At 43.3% G+C, this 18,592-nt stretch overlaps 1 protein-coding gene across 1 annotated transcript in view; it reads right to left on the bottom strand.

Annotated features, from left to right (window-relative positions):
- Nucleotides 1-2,805: 2,805 nt before the first annotated feature.
- cnppd1 (cyclin Pas1/PHO80 domain containing 1) overlaps nt 2,806-18,592 on the bottom strand; it is a 37,068-nt gene continuing 21,281 nt past the window's right edge. Inside the window, exons 6-8 of the mRNA XM_072579947.1 lie at nt 16,884-16,945; nt 13,907-14,024; nt 2,806-4,715 (exon numbers count right to left, since the gene is read on the bottom strand). Of these exons, the coding sequence (XP_072436048.1) occupies nt 3,999-4,715; nt 13,907-14,024; nt 16,884-16,945 (897 nt within the window). The 3' untranslated portion in view covers nt 2,806-3,998. The remainder of the gene's footprint in view (nt 4,716-13,906; nt 14,025-16,883; nt 16,946-18,592) is intronic.

The following is an 18,592-nucleotide window of genomic DNA, read 5'->3' as shown; positions in this document are numbered from 1 at the left end:
GACATAGTAGGGTTGTTGTAATGGGTGACTTTAACTTTCCCAATATTGATTGGAACCTCCTTTGAGCAGAAGATTTGAATGGAGCTGTTTTTGTAAGGTGTGTTCAGGAGGGTTTCCTAACTCAGTACGTTGACAGGCCGACAAGGGGAGAGGCCATTCTAGACTTGGTGCTCGGAAACGAGCCAGGGCAGGTATCAGATCTTGTGGTGGGAGAGCATTTTGGTAATAGTGACCACAACTGCCTCACATTCTACATAGCTATGGGAAGGAGAGGATTAGGCAAAATGGGAGGATATTTAATTGGGGGAAGAGGAAACTATGATGCGATTAGACATGAATTAGGAAGCATGGGTTGGGAGCAATTATTCCATGGTAAAGGCACTATAGACATGTGGAGAATGTTTAAGTAACAGTTGTTGCAAATGATGAATAAATACGTCCCTCTGAGACAGGCAAGAAGGGGTAAGATAAAGGAACCTTGGATGACGAGAGCGGTGGAGCTTCTCGTCAAAAGGAAAAAGGTAGCTTACATAAGGTGGAGGAAGCTAGGGTCAAGCTCAGCTCTAGAGGATTACAGGCAGGTGAGGAAGGAGTTCAAAAATGGTCTGAGGAGAGCCAGGAGGGGGCACGAGAAAGGCTTGGCAGAACAGATTAGGGAGAACACAAAGGCATTTTATACTTATGTGAGGAATAAGAGAATGGTCAAAGAAAGAGTAGGGCCGATCAGGGATAGCATAGGGAACTTATGTGTGGAGTCTGAGGAGGTAGGGGGAGCCCTAAATGAGTTTTTTGTTTCTGTCTTTACGAAAGAAACAAACTTTGTAGTGAATGAAACCTTTGAAGAGCAGGTGTGCATGCTGGAATGGATAGAGATAGAGGAAGCTGATGTACTGAAAATTTTGTCAAACATTAAGATTGACAAGTCGCCAGGCCCGGACCAGATTTGTCCTCAGCTGCTTTGGGAAACGAGAAATGCAATTGCTTCGCCACTTGCGAAGATCTTTGCATCCTCGCTCTCCACTGGAGTCGTACATGAGGACTGGAGAGAGGCAAATGTAATTCCTCTCTTCAAGAAAGGAAATAGGGAAATCCCCAGCAATTACAGACCAGTAAGTCTCACGTCTGTCATCTGCAAGGTGTTAGAAAGGATTCTGGGGGATAGGATTTATGACCATCTGGAAGAGCATGGCTTGATTAAATGCAGTCAATATGACTTTGAGGCAGGTTATGCCTCACAAACCTTATAGAGTTCTTTGAGGATGTGACTAGAAAAGTTGATGAGGGTCGAGCTGTGGATATGGTGTATATGGACTTCAGCAAGGCTTTTGATAAGGTTCCCCATGGTAGGCTCATTCAGAAGGTCAGGAGGAATGGGATATAGGGGAACTTAGCTGTCTGGATACAGAATTGACTGGCCAACAGAAGACAGCGAGTGGTAGTAGAAGGAAAATATTCTGCCTGGAAGTCAGTGATGAGTGGTGTTCCATAGGGCTCTGTCCTTGGGCCTCTACTGTTTGTAATTTTTATTAATGACTTGGATGAGGGGATTGAAGGATGGGTCAGCAAGTTTGCAGACGACACAAAGGTTGGAGGTGTCATTGACAGTATAGAGGGCTGTTGTAGGCTGCAGTGGGACATTGACAGGATGCAGAGATGGGCTGAGAGGTAGCAGATGGAGTTCAACCTGGATAAATGCGAGGTGATGCATTTTGGAAGGTCGAATTTGAAAGCTGAGTACAGGATTAAGGATAGGATTCTTGGCAGTGTGGAGGAACAGAGGGATCTTGGGGTGCAGGTACATAGATCTCTTAAAATGGCCACCCAAGTGGACAGGGTTGTTAAGAAAGCATATGGTGTTTTGGCTTTCATTAACAGGGGGATTGAGTTTAAGAGTCGTGAGATCTTGTTGCAGCTCTATAAAACTTTGGTTAGACCACACTTGGAATACTGCATCCAGTTCTGGTTGCCCCATTATAGGAAAAATGTGGATGCTTTGGAGAGGGTTCAGAGGAGGTTTACCAGGATGCCGCCTGGACTGGAGGGTTTATCTTATGAAGAGAGGTTGACTGAGATCAGACTTTTTTCATTGGAGAAAAGGAGGAGGAGGGGACCTAATTGAGGTATACAAGATAATGAGAGGCATAGATAGAGTCAATAGCCAGAGACTATTTCCCAGGGCAGAAATGACTAACATTTTAAGCTGGTTGGAGGAAAGCATAGAGGGGATGTCAGAGGCGGGTTCTTTACACAGAGTTGAGAGAGCATGGAATGCGTTGCCAGCAGCAGTTGTGGAAGCAAGGTCACTGGGGACATTTAAGAGACTGCTAGACATGCATATGGTCACAGAAATTTGAGGGTGCCTACGTGAGGATCAGTGGTCGGCACAACATTGTGGGCTGAAGGGCCTGTTCTGTGCTGTACTGTTCTATAAAACAAAAACCAGGATCAAGGCAGTTAAAGGGAATTGGTTACTTACTCAATAACGAGACAGTAATCCAGGAAGACCAGACAATAGGCTTGGGGACTGAGGAGGGAATGAAGTTTACTCTCTAAGTTGCTGTTGCTCTAAATTACAACAAACGCTACAAAAAAAGAAATGGGGGCGGGACGCACCAAAAATACTGAATTACACATTTGGGATGAGGAGGGAACTGTTTACATTTCGACGGCATCTTGTACACTTAGCAGAGCACAATTAAATCTGGATGGGAGAAATCAAAAGGTAATCTTTGCAGCTACGTTCTGGTTAAGTGATGACCGAATTAAACCAAGTGCTAATTACAAAATTTAACTTAAACCTCCAGCGCTTCCCTGATCTCTTCACAGATGCTGCCAAGACCTGCTGAGCTTTTCCAGCAACTTCTCTTTTTGCTTCCCTTATCCTTCAATCACTCAGTAACCAGCCCAGTAGTGAATACAATACACAGTATTATATAGTGAATACAGTTGACACTCGGATAGCACAAAAGATGTTTTAGGAAAGATACAGATTTAAGTTCCCAACGTTAAAAGTGGTGTCTCCTTTTTTCACGTCTCTCAACAGAGATCAACATATGGCTAAGATTTCAGAAATATAGACTTTTTCTTGAATCCCATGCCCATTTCTTAGCCTCTTCCATTAAACCTTTTCATTAATGAAGCCCTTCAATCACCAGAATAAAATAAAAGAGATTTACAATCTCCAAATCCCAGACGCAGCAGGGCCCATGAATCAGAAGTAAACAAAGTACAATGATCCAACAGCATTTGCATCACATCTTCCTTCATTTGAAGTGAAAACATTCTGATTCAGGCTCCATTTAATACATGGCAGCACACACTGCGGATGTGCAGGAGTGCTGCTTTGCCAGAGATACTGTCCTTCAGCTGAAATGTCAAAGAGACCTACTGTCTGCTCACTCCAGTTTGTTAGCCTGGATGTGAAAGAAAAGCCCACCGCTCTGCTTTTCTCTTGCCCAAGTCAACATCCCTCTCTCACCCAAGAGCATCAAAACATAACATTCTTTGCATTTTCCTTTGGAGGAACCTGCTATGCACAAGGCTGCTGCTGTGTTCTCCTACGTGAGGGACTACTGCACTTTAAGGTAATTCATTGTATGCAAAGCACCTTGATTTGATACATGGATCGACACCAATGGTGTCTTCTTATAAATCAAATTTATTGCTCATATTACACACCATGTCTATAATTTTTGTCTTGGAGACAAAATGATCAGCTTCTCACCAAGCATAAACTTGGCAACATTTGGTGGATTTATGGTGTTTCTCACTGGTGTTTAGATTAGGTATAGCTGCCAATTCTGGAGAACAGATTTTGTGGTTGACTAAGGTTATATTGCGATTTTAATGTCTGTCTTGCTAATTTCATGGCCGGATTTACAGATTACTCAAAAGATCATAAGTCGGATTCGGGTGTGGGCAAAGAAGAAAAAACAGTTCAGTCCGATATAGCCGTAATTAGCGATTCCAAAAATCTGACCGATGGGAGCGCGATGCTCCTAACTGGGTAAGACTGGCATAACAAGCTGGTTAAATGCCAATGCTGTTTCCACAGGGCATTGACTCATCCTTAGGGAACCAGGGAGACACAGGAGGTCCATCAGTCGCTCAATGCTGTGAGGGGGCTTTCCATTTAACTCAGTGTCTTTTGTACAACCATTGCATCCAACATGAGGCAGGGTGTGTGAATGGATGGAGGCATATGCTTCCAATGGGCTGTGACGAAAGGCAATCTGGACAGATGTTTGGTTTGATGACCGGCATTTAACGGCCAGCCCGGCCTCACTGTGCAGCTTACAACAATTCGAACAAGAAGTGGGCGCTGTGATTCTAGCTCCCTCTCGGGTGGCCCTCACGTCATTACTGTAAGTGAGTGAAGTCAGGACGGTCCCCCAAAGACACAATGCGGTTACGCCGATGCCAGAGTTCGGCCTGCTACCATCAGCTTCTAAGATACAGCACGGAAGACCGGAAGGAGAGTCTCGAGACTGGACCAGATTACCGGCTGCTGCTTCAAATGGTGTTGACAGAAAGGTCTCGGCCTCCTGGGTGCATTCCACTGGGTCCAGGATAACCCCCTGGCTCAAAACAGGCTCTTGGTTCTGGGAAATCACACATATCTGACCCTTTGAAAAGACTGCTTGGCGCAGGACTGCAGTTCCAGCAATAATTCCTGCAACACTGGTAAGATACACAAGTCCCATCATGCAAGCAACCTGCAGTGAGAAAAAAAGAACAAATGTAATAATCGGTCAAACCCAGTTCACTCATCAATCCTTCCTGGAATCTGCACAAAATCTATACAATTTATTAGATTCATTGTGGAAACAGATTGTGATTACCATTGAAAGATTGACTGGATTGGCTAACGGAGTACTGTGATACACCCCAGTACACTAACAGAGCATTTCGACATGCTAAAGCTTTACTTAACCATCAACATAAGGCACAGCAGCGGGCAAAGCAAACGTTAGTCATCAACAAGTGACAAGCTTCCAGACTAATTGCCCAGAGTTCTCTTACTACACCAGAAATGCTGTGTTGTTAGCAACTGATATCCAATCTCTGTGCCTGACTGATAATCCAGAAACAGTCAGAAATCAGATGACAACAGGTTACAGTCCAACAGGTTTATTTGAAATCACAAGCTTTCATAACGCTGTCCCTTCGTCTGGGGCATCGCTCCAAAAGCTTGTAATTTCAAATAAACCTGTTGGACTATAACCTGGTGTCATGTAACTTCTGGCCATGTTTACTTCAGTCCAACACCGGCACCTCAACATCATGGTAATCCAGAAAATTATAGGCCAATGAGTCTAACACTAGTAGCAGGGAAATTAGAAGATTCTTAGGGATACGGTATACTCACTGGTGGAAAAGAAATGAACTTCTAAGCAATAGTCAGCATTGCTTCATCCGGAGGTGGTCTTATCTCATAAATTAGATTGAGTTCTTTTGAGGATGTGACGAGGATGATTGATGAGAGTAGGACAATGGCTGGTGTCTACATGGACTTTACTGAAGCATTTGGCAAGGGTCCTCATGGTAAGCTGGTTCACAAGATTAAGTCCCATGGGATCCATGGTGAGTTGGTTATTTGGATACAAAATTGGCTTGATCATAGAAGACAGAGGATAGTTGTGAGGGGTGTTTTGCTGACTGGAGGTCTGTGACCAGCGGTGTTCCACGAGGATCAGTGCTGGGACCTTTGACATTTGTAGTGGTTTGGATGGAAACATTGGTGGTCTGATTAGTAAGTTTTCAGGTGACACAAATTGGAGGAGTTGTGGATAGTGAGGAAGGTAGTCAAAGGATACACCAGAATACAGATCAGTCAAAAAGTCCATGACAGGTGAAATATTCCAGACAAGTGTGAGGTGATACATTTTTGGAGGTCAAATGCAAGACGAAAATATACAGTAAATGGCAGGACCCTTAGGGGCAATCTCCACTATCAGATTCCCACAGCCCTTTCAGTGAAAACATTTTTTAATCAAATCCCTCAATCTCCTGCTCCTTACCCTAAAGTTACACCTTCCTGTGAATGATTCCTCAAGGGGAACAGTCGCTTTCTACCCACCCGATCCATGCCCTTCAATTTTATACATCTCAATCATGTCCCCACCTTAGGCTTCTCTGCTCGAAAGAAAACAATCCAAGCCTACCTAATCTCTCCTTAAAGCTCAATTGCTCCATCTCAGACAACATCCTGGTGAACAACCTCTGTACTCCCTATAGCAAAGTGACCAAAACTGTGCACAGTACTCCAGCTGTGACCTAACCGACACACTGTACAACTTCAACATGAGAGGAAGGGTTTAGAGGGATATGGGCCAAGTGCTGGCAAATGGGACTAGATTAGGTTAGGATATTCTGTAGGCATGGACGAGTTGGACCAAAGGGTCTGTTTCTGTGCTGTACACCTCTATGACTCTATCTCCTTGCTATTATACTCTATGCCACAACTGATGCAACTGTCCCACATGCCTTCTTAACTATCCTATTGACATGTTCTGCAAACTTCCAGGATTAATGGATAATTACCCCAAGATCCTTCAGTTCCTGTGTTCTGCCATTCATTATATAACAAACAATAAGGGTCCCAGTACTGATCCCTGTGGTACACTGCTGGACACCAGTCTCCGGACACTTGAACAGCCCTTTACCACTACACTTTGTGTTGTACTTCTAAGCCAATTTCTGATCCATCTCATCAAGGTTCCCCAAATTCTTCTCAATGTCTCCCAAGAGGTAGCTTATCGAAAGCTTTGCTAAAATCCACATAAACTACATCAACTGAACTTCCCTAATCCACACACTTGATCACATTTTTTCAAAAAATTCTAACAAGTTTGTTCGGCATGACCTCCTCTGACAAAGCCATGCTGACTATCGTTAATTACCTCATGCTTTTCCAAGTAGACATTAATTCTCTCCTGCAGATTTTTCTCAAATAGCTTTCCTAACACAGACAGGAGACTCACTGGTCTGTAATTTTATCTCTACCACCTAACTTGAAAAGTAGAACCACATCAGTTGTTCTCCAAACCTCTGAAACCTTCCCTATCACCAGAGAGGAATTAAAAATTTGTGTCGGAGCCCCTGCAATTTCTTGTGTCACCTCTCACAGCAGCCTGGGGTGAAATTTATCCGGGTCAGGGGATTTGTCCGTTTTTGAGTCTGTCAGAGCCTCCAATAAAAGTTTGCGAGTCACAATGCAGTTATATAAAACTTTAGGTAGGCCACATTTGAAGTAGTGTGTGCAGTTCTGGTTGCCACTCTATAGGAAGGATGTAGAAGCTTTGGAAAAGGTGATAAAGAGGTTGACCAGGATGTAGCCTGGATTGGTTTTCAATAGACCATCGGAGGTGAAGAGTCGACCTCAAAGTAAATAAGACTATGAGAGGCATTGATAGGGTGGATAGTTAGAGTCTTTTTCCCAGGCTGGAAATATCAAATACTGAGGGACAAAGGTTAAAGGGAAGAGAGAAAAATGGGTTGTGAGAGGCAATTTTTTTTTTAAAACACCGAGGGCGGTAGGTGCCTGAAACATACTGCTAGGAGGGGTAGTAGAAGCAGAGATCCTAGCAAAGTTTGATAGGCATTTAGACAATCACATGAACAGGCAAGAAATAGAGGGACACACGCTACATGCAAGCAGATAGGATTAGTTTAAAATGATATCGTGGTCAGCACAGTCAGCCACAGGGCTTGTTCCTGTGCTCTACTGCACTACGTTCTATGGCTGTATATGTGGGAGGGTGAGAGAATTGGTCACAGCTTCTTCCTCTCCAAATCTGCATGAGCTTTATGCTGAAAAATAAAGCAAAGCTCCTGAACACTAAAGATGCTGGTGTAAAATGTTCAGCACCTCAACTTCAATTTAAACTCTCCTGCCTTTCCACCCTAACACAGACCCTCCCTTCCGTTGTAAAAGCAAGGAGTGCTGGCTACATCGAGCAGGTTAGGTAGTATCCACGGAGTGAGAAACAAGAGTTATTGTTTCAGGTCGATGATCTTTCAGCAAAACTGCAGGAATATGGAATTAGAAAAGTCTTATGCCAGAAAAGGGGAAGGGGCAAGAATGACAAGGGAGTCTGTTATAGGGTGGAGGCCAGAGGAGAAAAATGACAAAAGATTTCATGCTGCAAAAAGCAGAGAGTGGTAATGGGTGTGGTGCAGACACAAAAATCTACACAAACGATCCTAACTTTTTAAAATTCTGTTGGAAGGTCATCAGCCTGAAACGAGTTGTTTCTCTCTGCACAGACTGTTGAATATTTCCAGTATTCCCTGTTGTATATGATATTTTCAGCATCTGTGGTTTTGTCTTTTTTCTCTCTTATTTATGTATATATAAAACAGCAACTCTTCCAAAGTGCAACTTCATTGGTAGAAAATGTGGGCGATATCTGGGAATAAAAAAAATGTCCTTCAGAAGTCTTTGCTGCATAATGGCACATAACCTAGCTCTTTAGACACATGTGCTTTGTGACACTTAGAACAGGCATTTGAATCATTTGCAGCCCTCTGAAATAGCCTAGTAAGTCACGAGAGGTCAATTAGGGTTGATCAACAAACGCTGGCGTTCCCTTAAAGAAAAATCAAGATTTTAAACTGAGCCAAGGGAATTAATGAGTCAATAAATACTGGAGATCTGAAATTTTATGAGCACGCCAACGTCACTTGGAAGTGACAGAGAACTTTATAATGACTGTAATTAGTTTTCCAAATTAAATAGGAAACTGACAATTTTTTTTGGCCTCTAAGATTGTTTTGCTAAACTATTTGTGAAGTGAATTGGAGATTAATCTTTCTGATGTTTTCAGGAATTAACTATTACAAAGTTTAAACAGAATAGATGGCATTCACTGAGGCTCTGCGGCGAGTTAGATAATTCATATATTCAGTAAAAACGTCAAAAGAGAACAAAACCGACAGCGTGAGGGACTAACCAGAGCTCTTGACTGTGCCCTGCCGCAGATTGGTATCAGCACCAGGAGCTAGAAAAGAGCATGAGGGGATGTGTTTGAGGCAGCACGGGCTTTGGCTATCACTTTTGAAAACAGATTAACATGAAACAAGGGTGAAGCAGTCTGCAGAAGTATTGGTGCTGACCACTTCTGCATCAGCAACTCATGCACAAACGTATCCTGAAGCCTGGTATGGCCAGATGACACTACTGGCTCTGAATGCATGCGTAGAGGAGCTTGTAGCTATTTCGGTATTTGGAGTAATTACACCGATTTTAGATGACAGTTAAAGAGCCAGCCACATTGCCATGGATCTGGAGTCACATAACCTGTCTGGAGTCAGACAGGTTAAAGATGATAGATCTCCCCTCCCAAAAGGCATTAGTGAACTGGATAGGATTTTGCTCATGTTATCATTGTAACCATTATTAACATTTAATTCTACATACTAAAACCATGGAACTCTCAGCATGTGTGGGTGCCCCTACAATGGTTCACGGAGGCAGCTCACCACCACCTTCTCAAAGGTCAACCAGGGACAGGCAATAAATGCTGGCCTGCCAGTGACGCCCACATCCCAGAAAGAATAAATTTTAAAATTAATTAAATGAATTTACATTCCCCATTTGCTGCAGTTGGACGTGAACTTGCTCCCAAGTCATTAATCCCAGCCCCTGGATTTCTAAATTAGTAACATAACCAACTTATCTTCCATTGACATTATTTTAACACATGAAAATTAGTATAACTCCAGACATGAGCAAGCGCAAAGCAGAAATAAAGCAGCCCAGGAACATTCAGTATATCATTACTGAAAAGTCTCAATTCATCAGATATAAGAACATTTTAAAGCACTTGTAACAATGTAATTATTTTACATACTTCGGTCGGTTTCTGCCATATTGCCCGATGACAGGAGACAATGAAGGCCCTTTCCAACAGGCAACCCTGCTTCTGCATAATTTCACATGGTATTCACCCACACTCATACACAGAGACACACTTCTGAAATGTGCTGCTTCCACAGACTCTTCCTCAGCATCACAGTTCCCAAACCCCTCCAACTCTCTCTCTCTCCCTCATTAGCCCCTCTTCCCAACCCACTGTCACACTCACAACAGCCTGTCTTCCGAAATGGCAGTCCCTCTCCCCAACCATCCCCCCACTCATTCACTCAGCAATTTGTATTCCCAAATCCCACTCATTTGGCACCCCTTATACCAGTCCACCACAGACACATACACAAATATACACTGACCCTTATCCCCTTTTGGAGTAGTTGCCAGTGCCAGAAAAACAAAGTGTGAATAATGTGCAGATAGAGGCCACCATTCAGCTCCCCAGCTCAACCACTTCACCTCAGGCTTTTTTCCCCTCACCTACTCTGTGATTTTTGGAGTTATGTCTGTCAGCCTCTGCCTGAACCAAGTTAGCATGCAGACAACTTGAGCTGCTGCAAGTGGATTGCAAAGTTAAAGAGGATTTTAGGCTTGTACTTTTCACCAACATTAACCTGGAGGAGTGTCCTGCCTGAGTCTCCAGACTGAGCAGTTTCCTCTTCACAAATGCCATTGTTACCCTGGAGAAGGGCAATATCACAACACCAGATGTGAGCATTCAGACACAGAAGCTAGGGAACTTGGAGAAATAAATGGTGATGTCTTGAAAGAGTTCATTTTACCAAAGAGGAGGTCTTAAAATGAATCAAGGTGATAAATCCCCATGACCTGATCAGGTGCTTCCCAAAACTTTATAGGAAGCTAGGGAAGAGATTGCCACGTCCCTTGCTGAACTATCTGTATCGAGAACAACCATAGGTGAGGTGCTGGAAGACTGGAGGTTGGCGAACTTGGTGCCTTTATTTAATGAAGGCTGTAAGGAAAAGCCAGGGAACTGTGGACCGGTGAGTCTTACATCAGTGGTGGGTAATTGTTGGAGGGGATTCCGAGGGACAGGATTAATATGCATTTGGAAAGGCAAAGACTGATTAGGGACAGTCAACATGGCTTTGTGTGGAAAATTTTGTCCCCCTAACTTGATTTGAAGAGGTGACAAAGAAGCTTGGCAGAGCAGTTGACGTTGTCTGTATAGACTTTAGCAAAGTGTTCGACAAGGTTCCACGTGGTAGACTAGTTAGTAAGGTTAGATCATATGGGATCCAGACGAAGCTAGCCAGCCAGATACAAAATTGGCTTGAAGGTAGGAGACAGAGGTTGCTTTTCAGACTGGAGGCCTGTGACCAGCGGTGTGCTGCAAGGGTCAGTGCTGGGTCCACTTCTTTTTGTCATTTATATAAATCATTGGATGTGAACATAGGAGGCATGGTTCGTAAGTTTGAAGGTGACACCAAAACAGGAAGTGTAGTGGACAGTGAAGATTATCATCTCCGTGTATAATGGGACCTTGATCAGATGAGCCAACGGGATGAAGAGTTGCAGATGGAGATTTAATTTAGATAAATGTGAGGTGCTGCATTTTAATACGGCAAACCAGAGTTGGACTTTTATAATTAATGGTAGAGGCCTGAGGAATGTTGGCAAACAAATAAACCTATGGGTGCAGGTGCGTAGTTCCTTGAAAGTGGAGTCGCAGGTAGACAGGACAGTGAAGGTTCCTTTTGGCATGTGTGCCTTCATTGGTCAGAGCACTGAGTATAGGAGTTGGGTTGTCATGCTGTGGCTATACAGGACATTGGTGAGGCCACCTTCAGAATATGGGTAAAATTCGGGTCAGCCTTCGATAAGAAGGGTGCTGTTAAACCTGAGAGGGTGCAGAAATGATTTACAAGAATTGGAGGTTATTAGAGTTGGAGGGTTTGAGCTATAGGGAGAGGCTGAATAGGCTGGGGCTTTTTTTACCTGAAGTGTCGAAGGCTGAGTATGGACCTTATAGAGGCTTATAAAATCAAGTGGAGCATGGATAAAGTGAACATCCACGGTCTTTTCTGTAGGGCGGAGAGTCTGATATCAGAAGGTATTGTTTAAGGCGAGAGGGAAAAGTTTAAAAAAGGATTTGAGGGGTAACCTTTTTCACATAGAGGCTGGTGCATGGTATGGAACGAGCTGCTAGACAAAGTGGTGGAGGAGTGTACAATTACAACAATTAAAAGGCATCTGGACGGGTATATGAAAAGCAAAAGTTGAGAGGGATATGGGTCAATGCTGGCAAATGGGACTAGGTCAGATTGGAATGCCTGACTGATGCAGACGAGTTGCAGCAAAGGGTCTGTTTCTGTGCTGTATAGTCTGTAACCGACGGTTTAGGAACTATGGCAAAAAAAAAGCCATTCTTCCAGCAGCACAAGTCACCAGCTGAAAAGTTAGGTCTGACCCAATATATGGAAAGAAACACATTATCTCTTTCTTCTGACCAAAACTCAGATATTTGATCATCTGTTTGGAGTGCAGGTCTTCTCCAGGACAAAGCTGAAAAATGTGTTGCTGGAAAAGCGCAGCAGGTCAGGCAGCATCCAAGGAGCAGGAGAATCGACATTTCGGGCACAAGCCCTTCTTCAAGACAAAGGAACCCTCAATTGCTTTTAAGTCTTTCAGGAATGTGGGTGCCACTGGCAAGCCCTACATGCTGCTCATCTCCAACTGCCCTGGAAATGGGTGACTTCTCAGGCCATTTCAGAGGGCAATGAAGAGTAAATCACATTGCTGTGGATCTACAGTCATGTGTAGGTCAGGCCCGAGGAGGATGGCAAATTTCCTTCCCTAAAGGACATTAATGAACCAGATGGGTTTTTGTGACAATCAATGATCAGTTCGTGCCTATCATTACAGATACTATCTTTCAGTTCTTTTTCAAAAAAAAAATTATACTACATTAGGTAGCTCAGTGATTAGCACTGCTTACCTCATAGAATCAGGTTCGATTCCAGCCTCAGGTGACTGTGTGGAGATTGCACATTCTCCTCGTGTCAGCTTGGGTTTCCTCCGGGTGCTCCGGTTTCCTCCCACAGGTTAGGTGGATTAGCTGTGCTAAATTGCCCATGATGTGCAGCCTAGGTGGGTTAGCCATGGGAAATGCAGGCTTACAGGGACAAGGTAAAGGGTGGGATGCTCTTCAAAGGATCGACGTTAACTTGATGGGTCAAATGGCCTGCTTCCATACTGTATGGGGGTCTATGATTATGTGATAAATTCTACCAGTTAACATGGTGAATTCTGCATCCCTGAGATTTAGCCTTAATTATTAGCCTAGTAATATACCCGCTACTTTGCCTTAATACAGCTCTAACAATACTAGGAAACGTGAGACACTCTAGGAATTCTCTGTCAAGTAACCTTTGCCTTTTCATATTGGACAAAGTGGAAATCAGCTGTTTTAAAACCAGGCACCCATTCAGTTAGGTGCTTTAATGGCAGCAGTTTCCAGTGGGATTGCTGGAAGGGACTGCCTCTTTCTTTCCTGATATTTTATCATGGATGAAGATATTAGGAAGATAATGGATACATATTTGAATCTGATCAAGCGTCCCAATCCAGCCTTGTCTAGAAGGGTACCCATCCAGAGTGGTGATGCAGTGGCTATGGACCTGGACTAGCATGCCAGGACTTTGAACCTCACTGCTACAACTTGGGATATTGTATCAAATTATATTTTTTCACTGAGCTCTAGAAAAATTACCAGGTAATTATCACACTTCTGCAAAATGACAATGGTGTTGGAGTGACTCCATGAAGCACTGTAACACCAGCATCATCCACTTCCCAAGAATACACTCAACTGAATTAAAAATGTGGTCACAGCAGGTCTTCTGACTTCATCATACACCTGCAGTAATTCTAGGACTGCCTGTATTGCAGTTAGTTGTCTTATGCAGAAGCTTTGCTATTAAATGCCAATTAATGTGTGCGGCTTGTTTCGCGACAGCTTCTTTCCCTTTGATAAAAGATTAAATTAGTAATAAGGGTGTAATTGCACACTACCTTAACAACATGCTGGTAGAGCTCTGTAAATGCCTGTTGCCATAGTGCCTGTTCCAGTATTACACACAGGTCAGTGTATGTAAACCAGCCTCGTTTCAGTCCTTGCGACTCAGCAACTCTGCAAAATACAAAGGCATAGATTAAAAATTAAAAAGCTCGGTATGACGTTTTTATGTAAGGCTGTACAACTCAAATAAAAATAAAGTGCTGCAGATAGTGGAAATCTGATCAAACACAGAATGTTGAAGTAACTCAGCAGGTGTGGCAGCATCTGTTGAGAGAGAATCATGATGGGCATAGATAAGGTGAATAGCAAAAGGTCTTTCACGAGGCTTGGGGAGTTTAAAACTAGGGATATATTTTTCAAGGGGAGAGGAGAAAGATTTATTTGGGATCTGAGGGACAACTTTTGCCTGAGAGAATTGTGCATATGTGGAATGAACTGCCACAGGAAGTGGTAGATGCAGGTACAGTTACAACATTTGAATAGGTACATGAATAGGAAAGGTTTAGAGGGATATGGACCAAACACAGGCAAACTGGACTAGTTTAGTTTGGGAAACTTGATCAGCATGGATGGGTTGGACTGAACGGTCTATTTCCGTGCTGAGTGACTCTATGACTCTTCTCCTGAACTGGAGTCCTGTAGTGGTATATTGGATTCAAAATGTTAAATCTGTTTCTCTCTCCACAGATACTGCAAGACTGGCTGACTTTCTCCAGAATCTCTGCTTTTGTATCATCTTAGTCCTGTTGTAACTCCTCTTAATAAAATCTTAATTTCCACTATATCCAGACACTGACATGTGCAATAATTGATTTTCTTTTGCCCCTATGCTCCAGTTAGGAGTTTATGCTCAGAAGCAGCTCCACAAAAAGCCAGCTGAAGCAAAAACCTACACCCATTAGAGGAACAACAAATGCAAAGGTTGTTCCTGTGCCATTCATAGCCCAAGGTTCAGTGCAGGTTCTCAATTGATGCCTTGTACATGCAGCTGCTGACAACACTGACATTATTCTTACAGTAGGAGATTCTCTTATGACTGTGAGCAGTGTTAAAATAATGGTGCATGAAAGAAAATGTGAGTTTATATTTCATGTTTAGACGCTGAGAGGCTGTTTGCCCTGGCTCTAAGACGAGGGGATCAAAGTCTGAAGAAAAAATAGTTGATAGTTTCTGATCGATGAGGGGAAATTTCTTCATTCAGAGGGTTGTGGATATTGGGATTTCATTACCGCAGAGGGCTGGGAATGGACAGTCATTGAATACATTAAAGATTGCAATTGATAGCATCTTGGACTCAAAGGAAATCAAAAAGTGTAGGGATAAGAGCAGGGAAGTAGAGGACCAATTGTGAATTAATTGAATGAGTAACGGAGCAGAGTGGAGAGAGAGAATGCTTTACTCCAGCTCCTACTAATGTCATTTTGTGACCTTTAAATGTCTCAAGGAGATTTACATGTAATGAACTACTTTCACAGTGTAGTCACTGTGGGAACAGTCAATTCTGAAATGGGTTTTTGCTTGTTGGGACAGCTTATTCCGTTCCAAATGATCTGGAGTCAGTCTATAATACATGACTTTGTGGCCAGTGGCTATTGTATTAGACATTTAGCTAATTGGAAATTTGGATGTCGCAAATTGCATTTCAGTACATAAAATTAAGGAATGGATTGTGCCATTGGACATATGATGTCACTATTCATTCACATGGCCTATACATCACAAACAACTATCTTGTATGTTTGTTAGTTTTGTTTTCATTCATTCAAAGGATGTGGATCTGGAGGCAAGACCAAGAAAGGACAGCAGCTTCCTTCCCCGAAGGGCAACAGTGAACCAGTTGGGTTTTTCTGACAATCAACGGTGGCAGTGGTCAGCACTGCTGCCTCACAGCGCCAGAGACCCGGGTTCAATTCCCGCCTCAGGGACTGACTGTGTAGAGTTTGCACATTCTCCCCGTGTCTGCGTGGGTTTCCTCCCACAATCCAAAGATGTGCAGGTCAGGTGAATTGGCCATGCTAAATTGCTCGTAGTGTTAGGTGAAGGGGTAAGTGTCGGGGTATGGGTGGGTTGCGCTTCGGCGGGTCGGTGTGGACTTGTTGGGCCGAAGGGCCTGTTTCCACACTGTAGATAATCTAATCTAATCTAATAATAATTTCACAGTATCATTAGACTCGTAATTCCAGATTTTTACTGATTTCAAATTCTCAAATTCTATCTGCCATGATGGGATTTGAACTCCGACCCCTAGAACTTTACCTGGTCTCTGGATTAATGGCCTAGCAATGACACTCTCGGCTATCACCTCCCTAAAACTAAATGGCAAGGTAAATGGTAATTGTGATACAGTATTAATTTATCTCATTGTTTGCTGAATAGTGGTGGTTTTTATGTCACTGGCAACAGGTGCTGGTGAGCAGTGACACCCACATCCCACAAGTGAATGAAACAAACATACGCAAGTCTAAAGTTATATTGGACAACACCAAAGTCAGAGTATCTCTACATACTATAATAAGTCCTATGACAACAGGACAGTAGTTTTTTTTTCTAACATTTAGCACTGCTGCCTCACAGCGCCAGGGATCCGGGTTCGATTCCAGCCTCAGATCTGTGTGGAGTTTACACATTCTCCATGTGTCTGCGTGGGTTTGCTGCGGTTTCCTCCCACAGTCCAAAGATGTGCAGGTTAGGTGAATTGGCCGTGCTAAACTGTCCATAATGTTCAGGGCTGCATAGGTTAGGTGCATTAGTCAGGGGAAATATTGAGTAATAGGGTAGGGGAATGGATCTGGATGGGTTACTCTTCCGAGGGCCGATGTGGACTTGTTGGGCCAACTGACCTGTTTTCATACTGTAGGGATTCTATGATCTGACTTTCTATTACTTTACATATTACCACTACCAATTACAGCTTTGGAACACATCAATTTACACCAAAGCAAGTGTTTCTCACCAATGCCCTGGACTCACCTTCCCTCCAATCGACTCAAAAGCTCAAAGAATTCCTGGGTGTTTACGTACAAGTTCCAGTCCTGCAGCATAGAAAAGAGATAAACCTTTAGTTATAAACTGTCCCTGTACAGATATCTAACCCATAAACCCCTTTTCAACCCTTCTCCTGCAGCATATCTGACATTATCTTTAATTCACAGTACAACAAATACAAGAAACTTAAGAATCTATGACATCAAACTTAAGACAGTTTACTGATCTTGGGCAGGTTACACTTTATTCAAAGTACTTTTCCATTTTCAAATTAAAAAGAGATTGTACATTGATGTGCTTTGCTAAAACAACTTGCCAAATTACTGGGAGACCTTCAATTTGGAAATTAATGTTTCCTTGGCGATATTTCTCACTCGGTAAGGGATACGGTTTTTCAGTTTCATGGCAAGCACAGGCTCCCACAATTCAACACAGGCCTAGGACTGACACCTGCAACTCATCCTCCCAGTTTGGGACACAAGGAGACAGATTACAAAGAGACCCTCAGCCTGAAGACCCATAAAGCAAGGTTACTTTCAAGTCAAATTTCTAAAGCATAGAGTTGTACAGCATGGATACAGACTCTTCCATCCAACTTGTCCAGGCCCTCCAGATATCCTAATCTGATCTAGGCCCATTTGTGGGCGGCACGGTGGCACAGTGGTTAGCACTGCTGCCTCACAGCGCCAGAGACCCGGGTTCAATCCCCGCCTCAGGCGACTGACTGTGTGGAGTTTGCACGTTCTCCCCGTGTCTGCGTGGGTTTCCTCCGGGTGCTCCGGTTTCCTCCCACAGTCCAAAGATGTGCAGGTCAGGTGAATTGGCCATGCTAAATTGCCCATAGTGTTAGGTAAGGGGTAGATGTAGATGTAGGGGTATGGGTGGGTTACGCTTCGGCGGGGCGGTGTGGACTTGTTGGGCCGAAGGGCCTGTTTCCACACTGTAAGTAATCTAATCTAATCTAATCATTTCCCTCTAAATCCTTCCTATTTATATACCCATCCAGATGCCTTTTAAATGCTGTAATTGTACCAGCCTCCAACATTTCCTCTGGTAGCTCATTCTACACACGTACCATCCTCTGTGTGAAAAAGTTTCCCCTCAGGTGCTTTTTAAATATTTCCCCTTAAACCAAGCCCCTATCCTGGGAAAAAGATCTTGACTATTCACCCTATCCATGCCCCTTATGATTTTATAAATCTCTATCAAGGATTACACCTCCTTTGTAATTACTTTAGCTCACCCTCTGAATTAGTTGGTCAGCAGTCGATGGAGAATAAATTGTGAGTAAACTTTCACTGGCTCTCACTGTCCTGATTAAAGTACGTTACCTAAAAAGTGTAAAAATATTATGACCTAAATACCTTTTCCCATGTCCTTACCCTAACCCCCACACATCAGGCCTTGTCATCAGATGGGCTGGTTCCACAAACAGGGTAAAAACAATGACTGCAGATGCTGGAAACCAGATTCTGGATTAGTGGTGCTGGAAGAGCACAGCAGTTCAGGCAGCATCCAAGGAGCTTCGAAATCGACGTTTCGGGCAAAAGCCCTTGAAGGGCACCACTAATCCAGAATCTGGTTCCACAAACAATACACTGTCAGCAACTAATGGTCCCCATGAGCAGCTATCTATTCTCCCAGGCTGACCTTTACTCATTCCTTTGCCTGCTCAACTATTTTTCTCTCTGAGC

This window comes from Chiloscyllium punctatum, chromosome 10 (assembly GCF_047496795.1).
Source record: "Chiloscyllium punctatum isolate Juve2018m chromosome 10, sChiPun1.3, whole genome shotgun sequence".
NCBI lineage: Eukaryota > Metazoa > Chordata > Chondrichthyes > Orectolobiformes > Hemiscylliidae > Chiloscyllium > Chiloscyllium punctatum.
The sequence above is the reverse complement of the archived record's forward strand: the minus strand, read 5'-3'. Positions and strand labels throughout refer to the sequence as shown.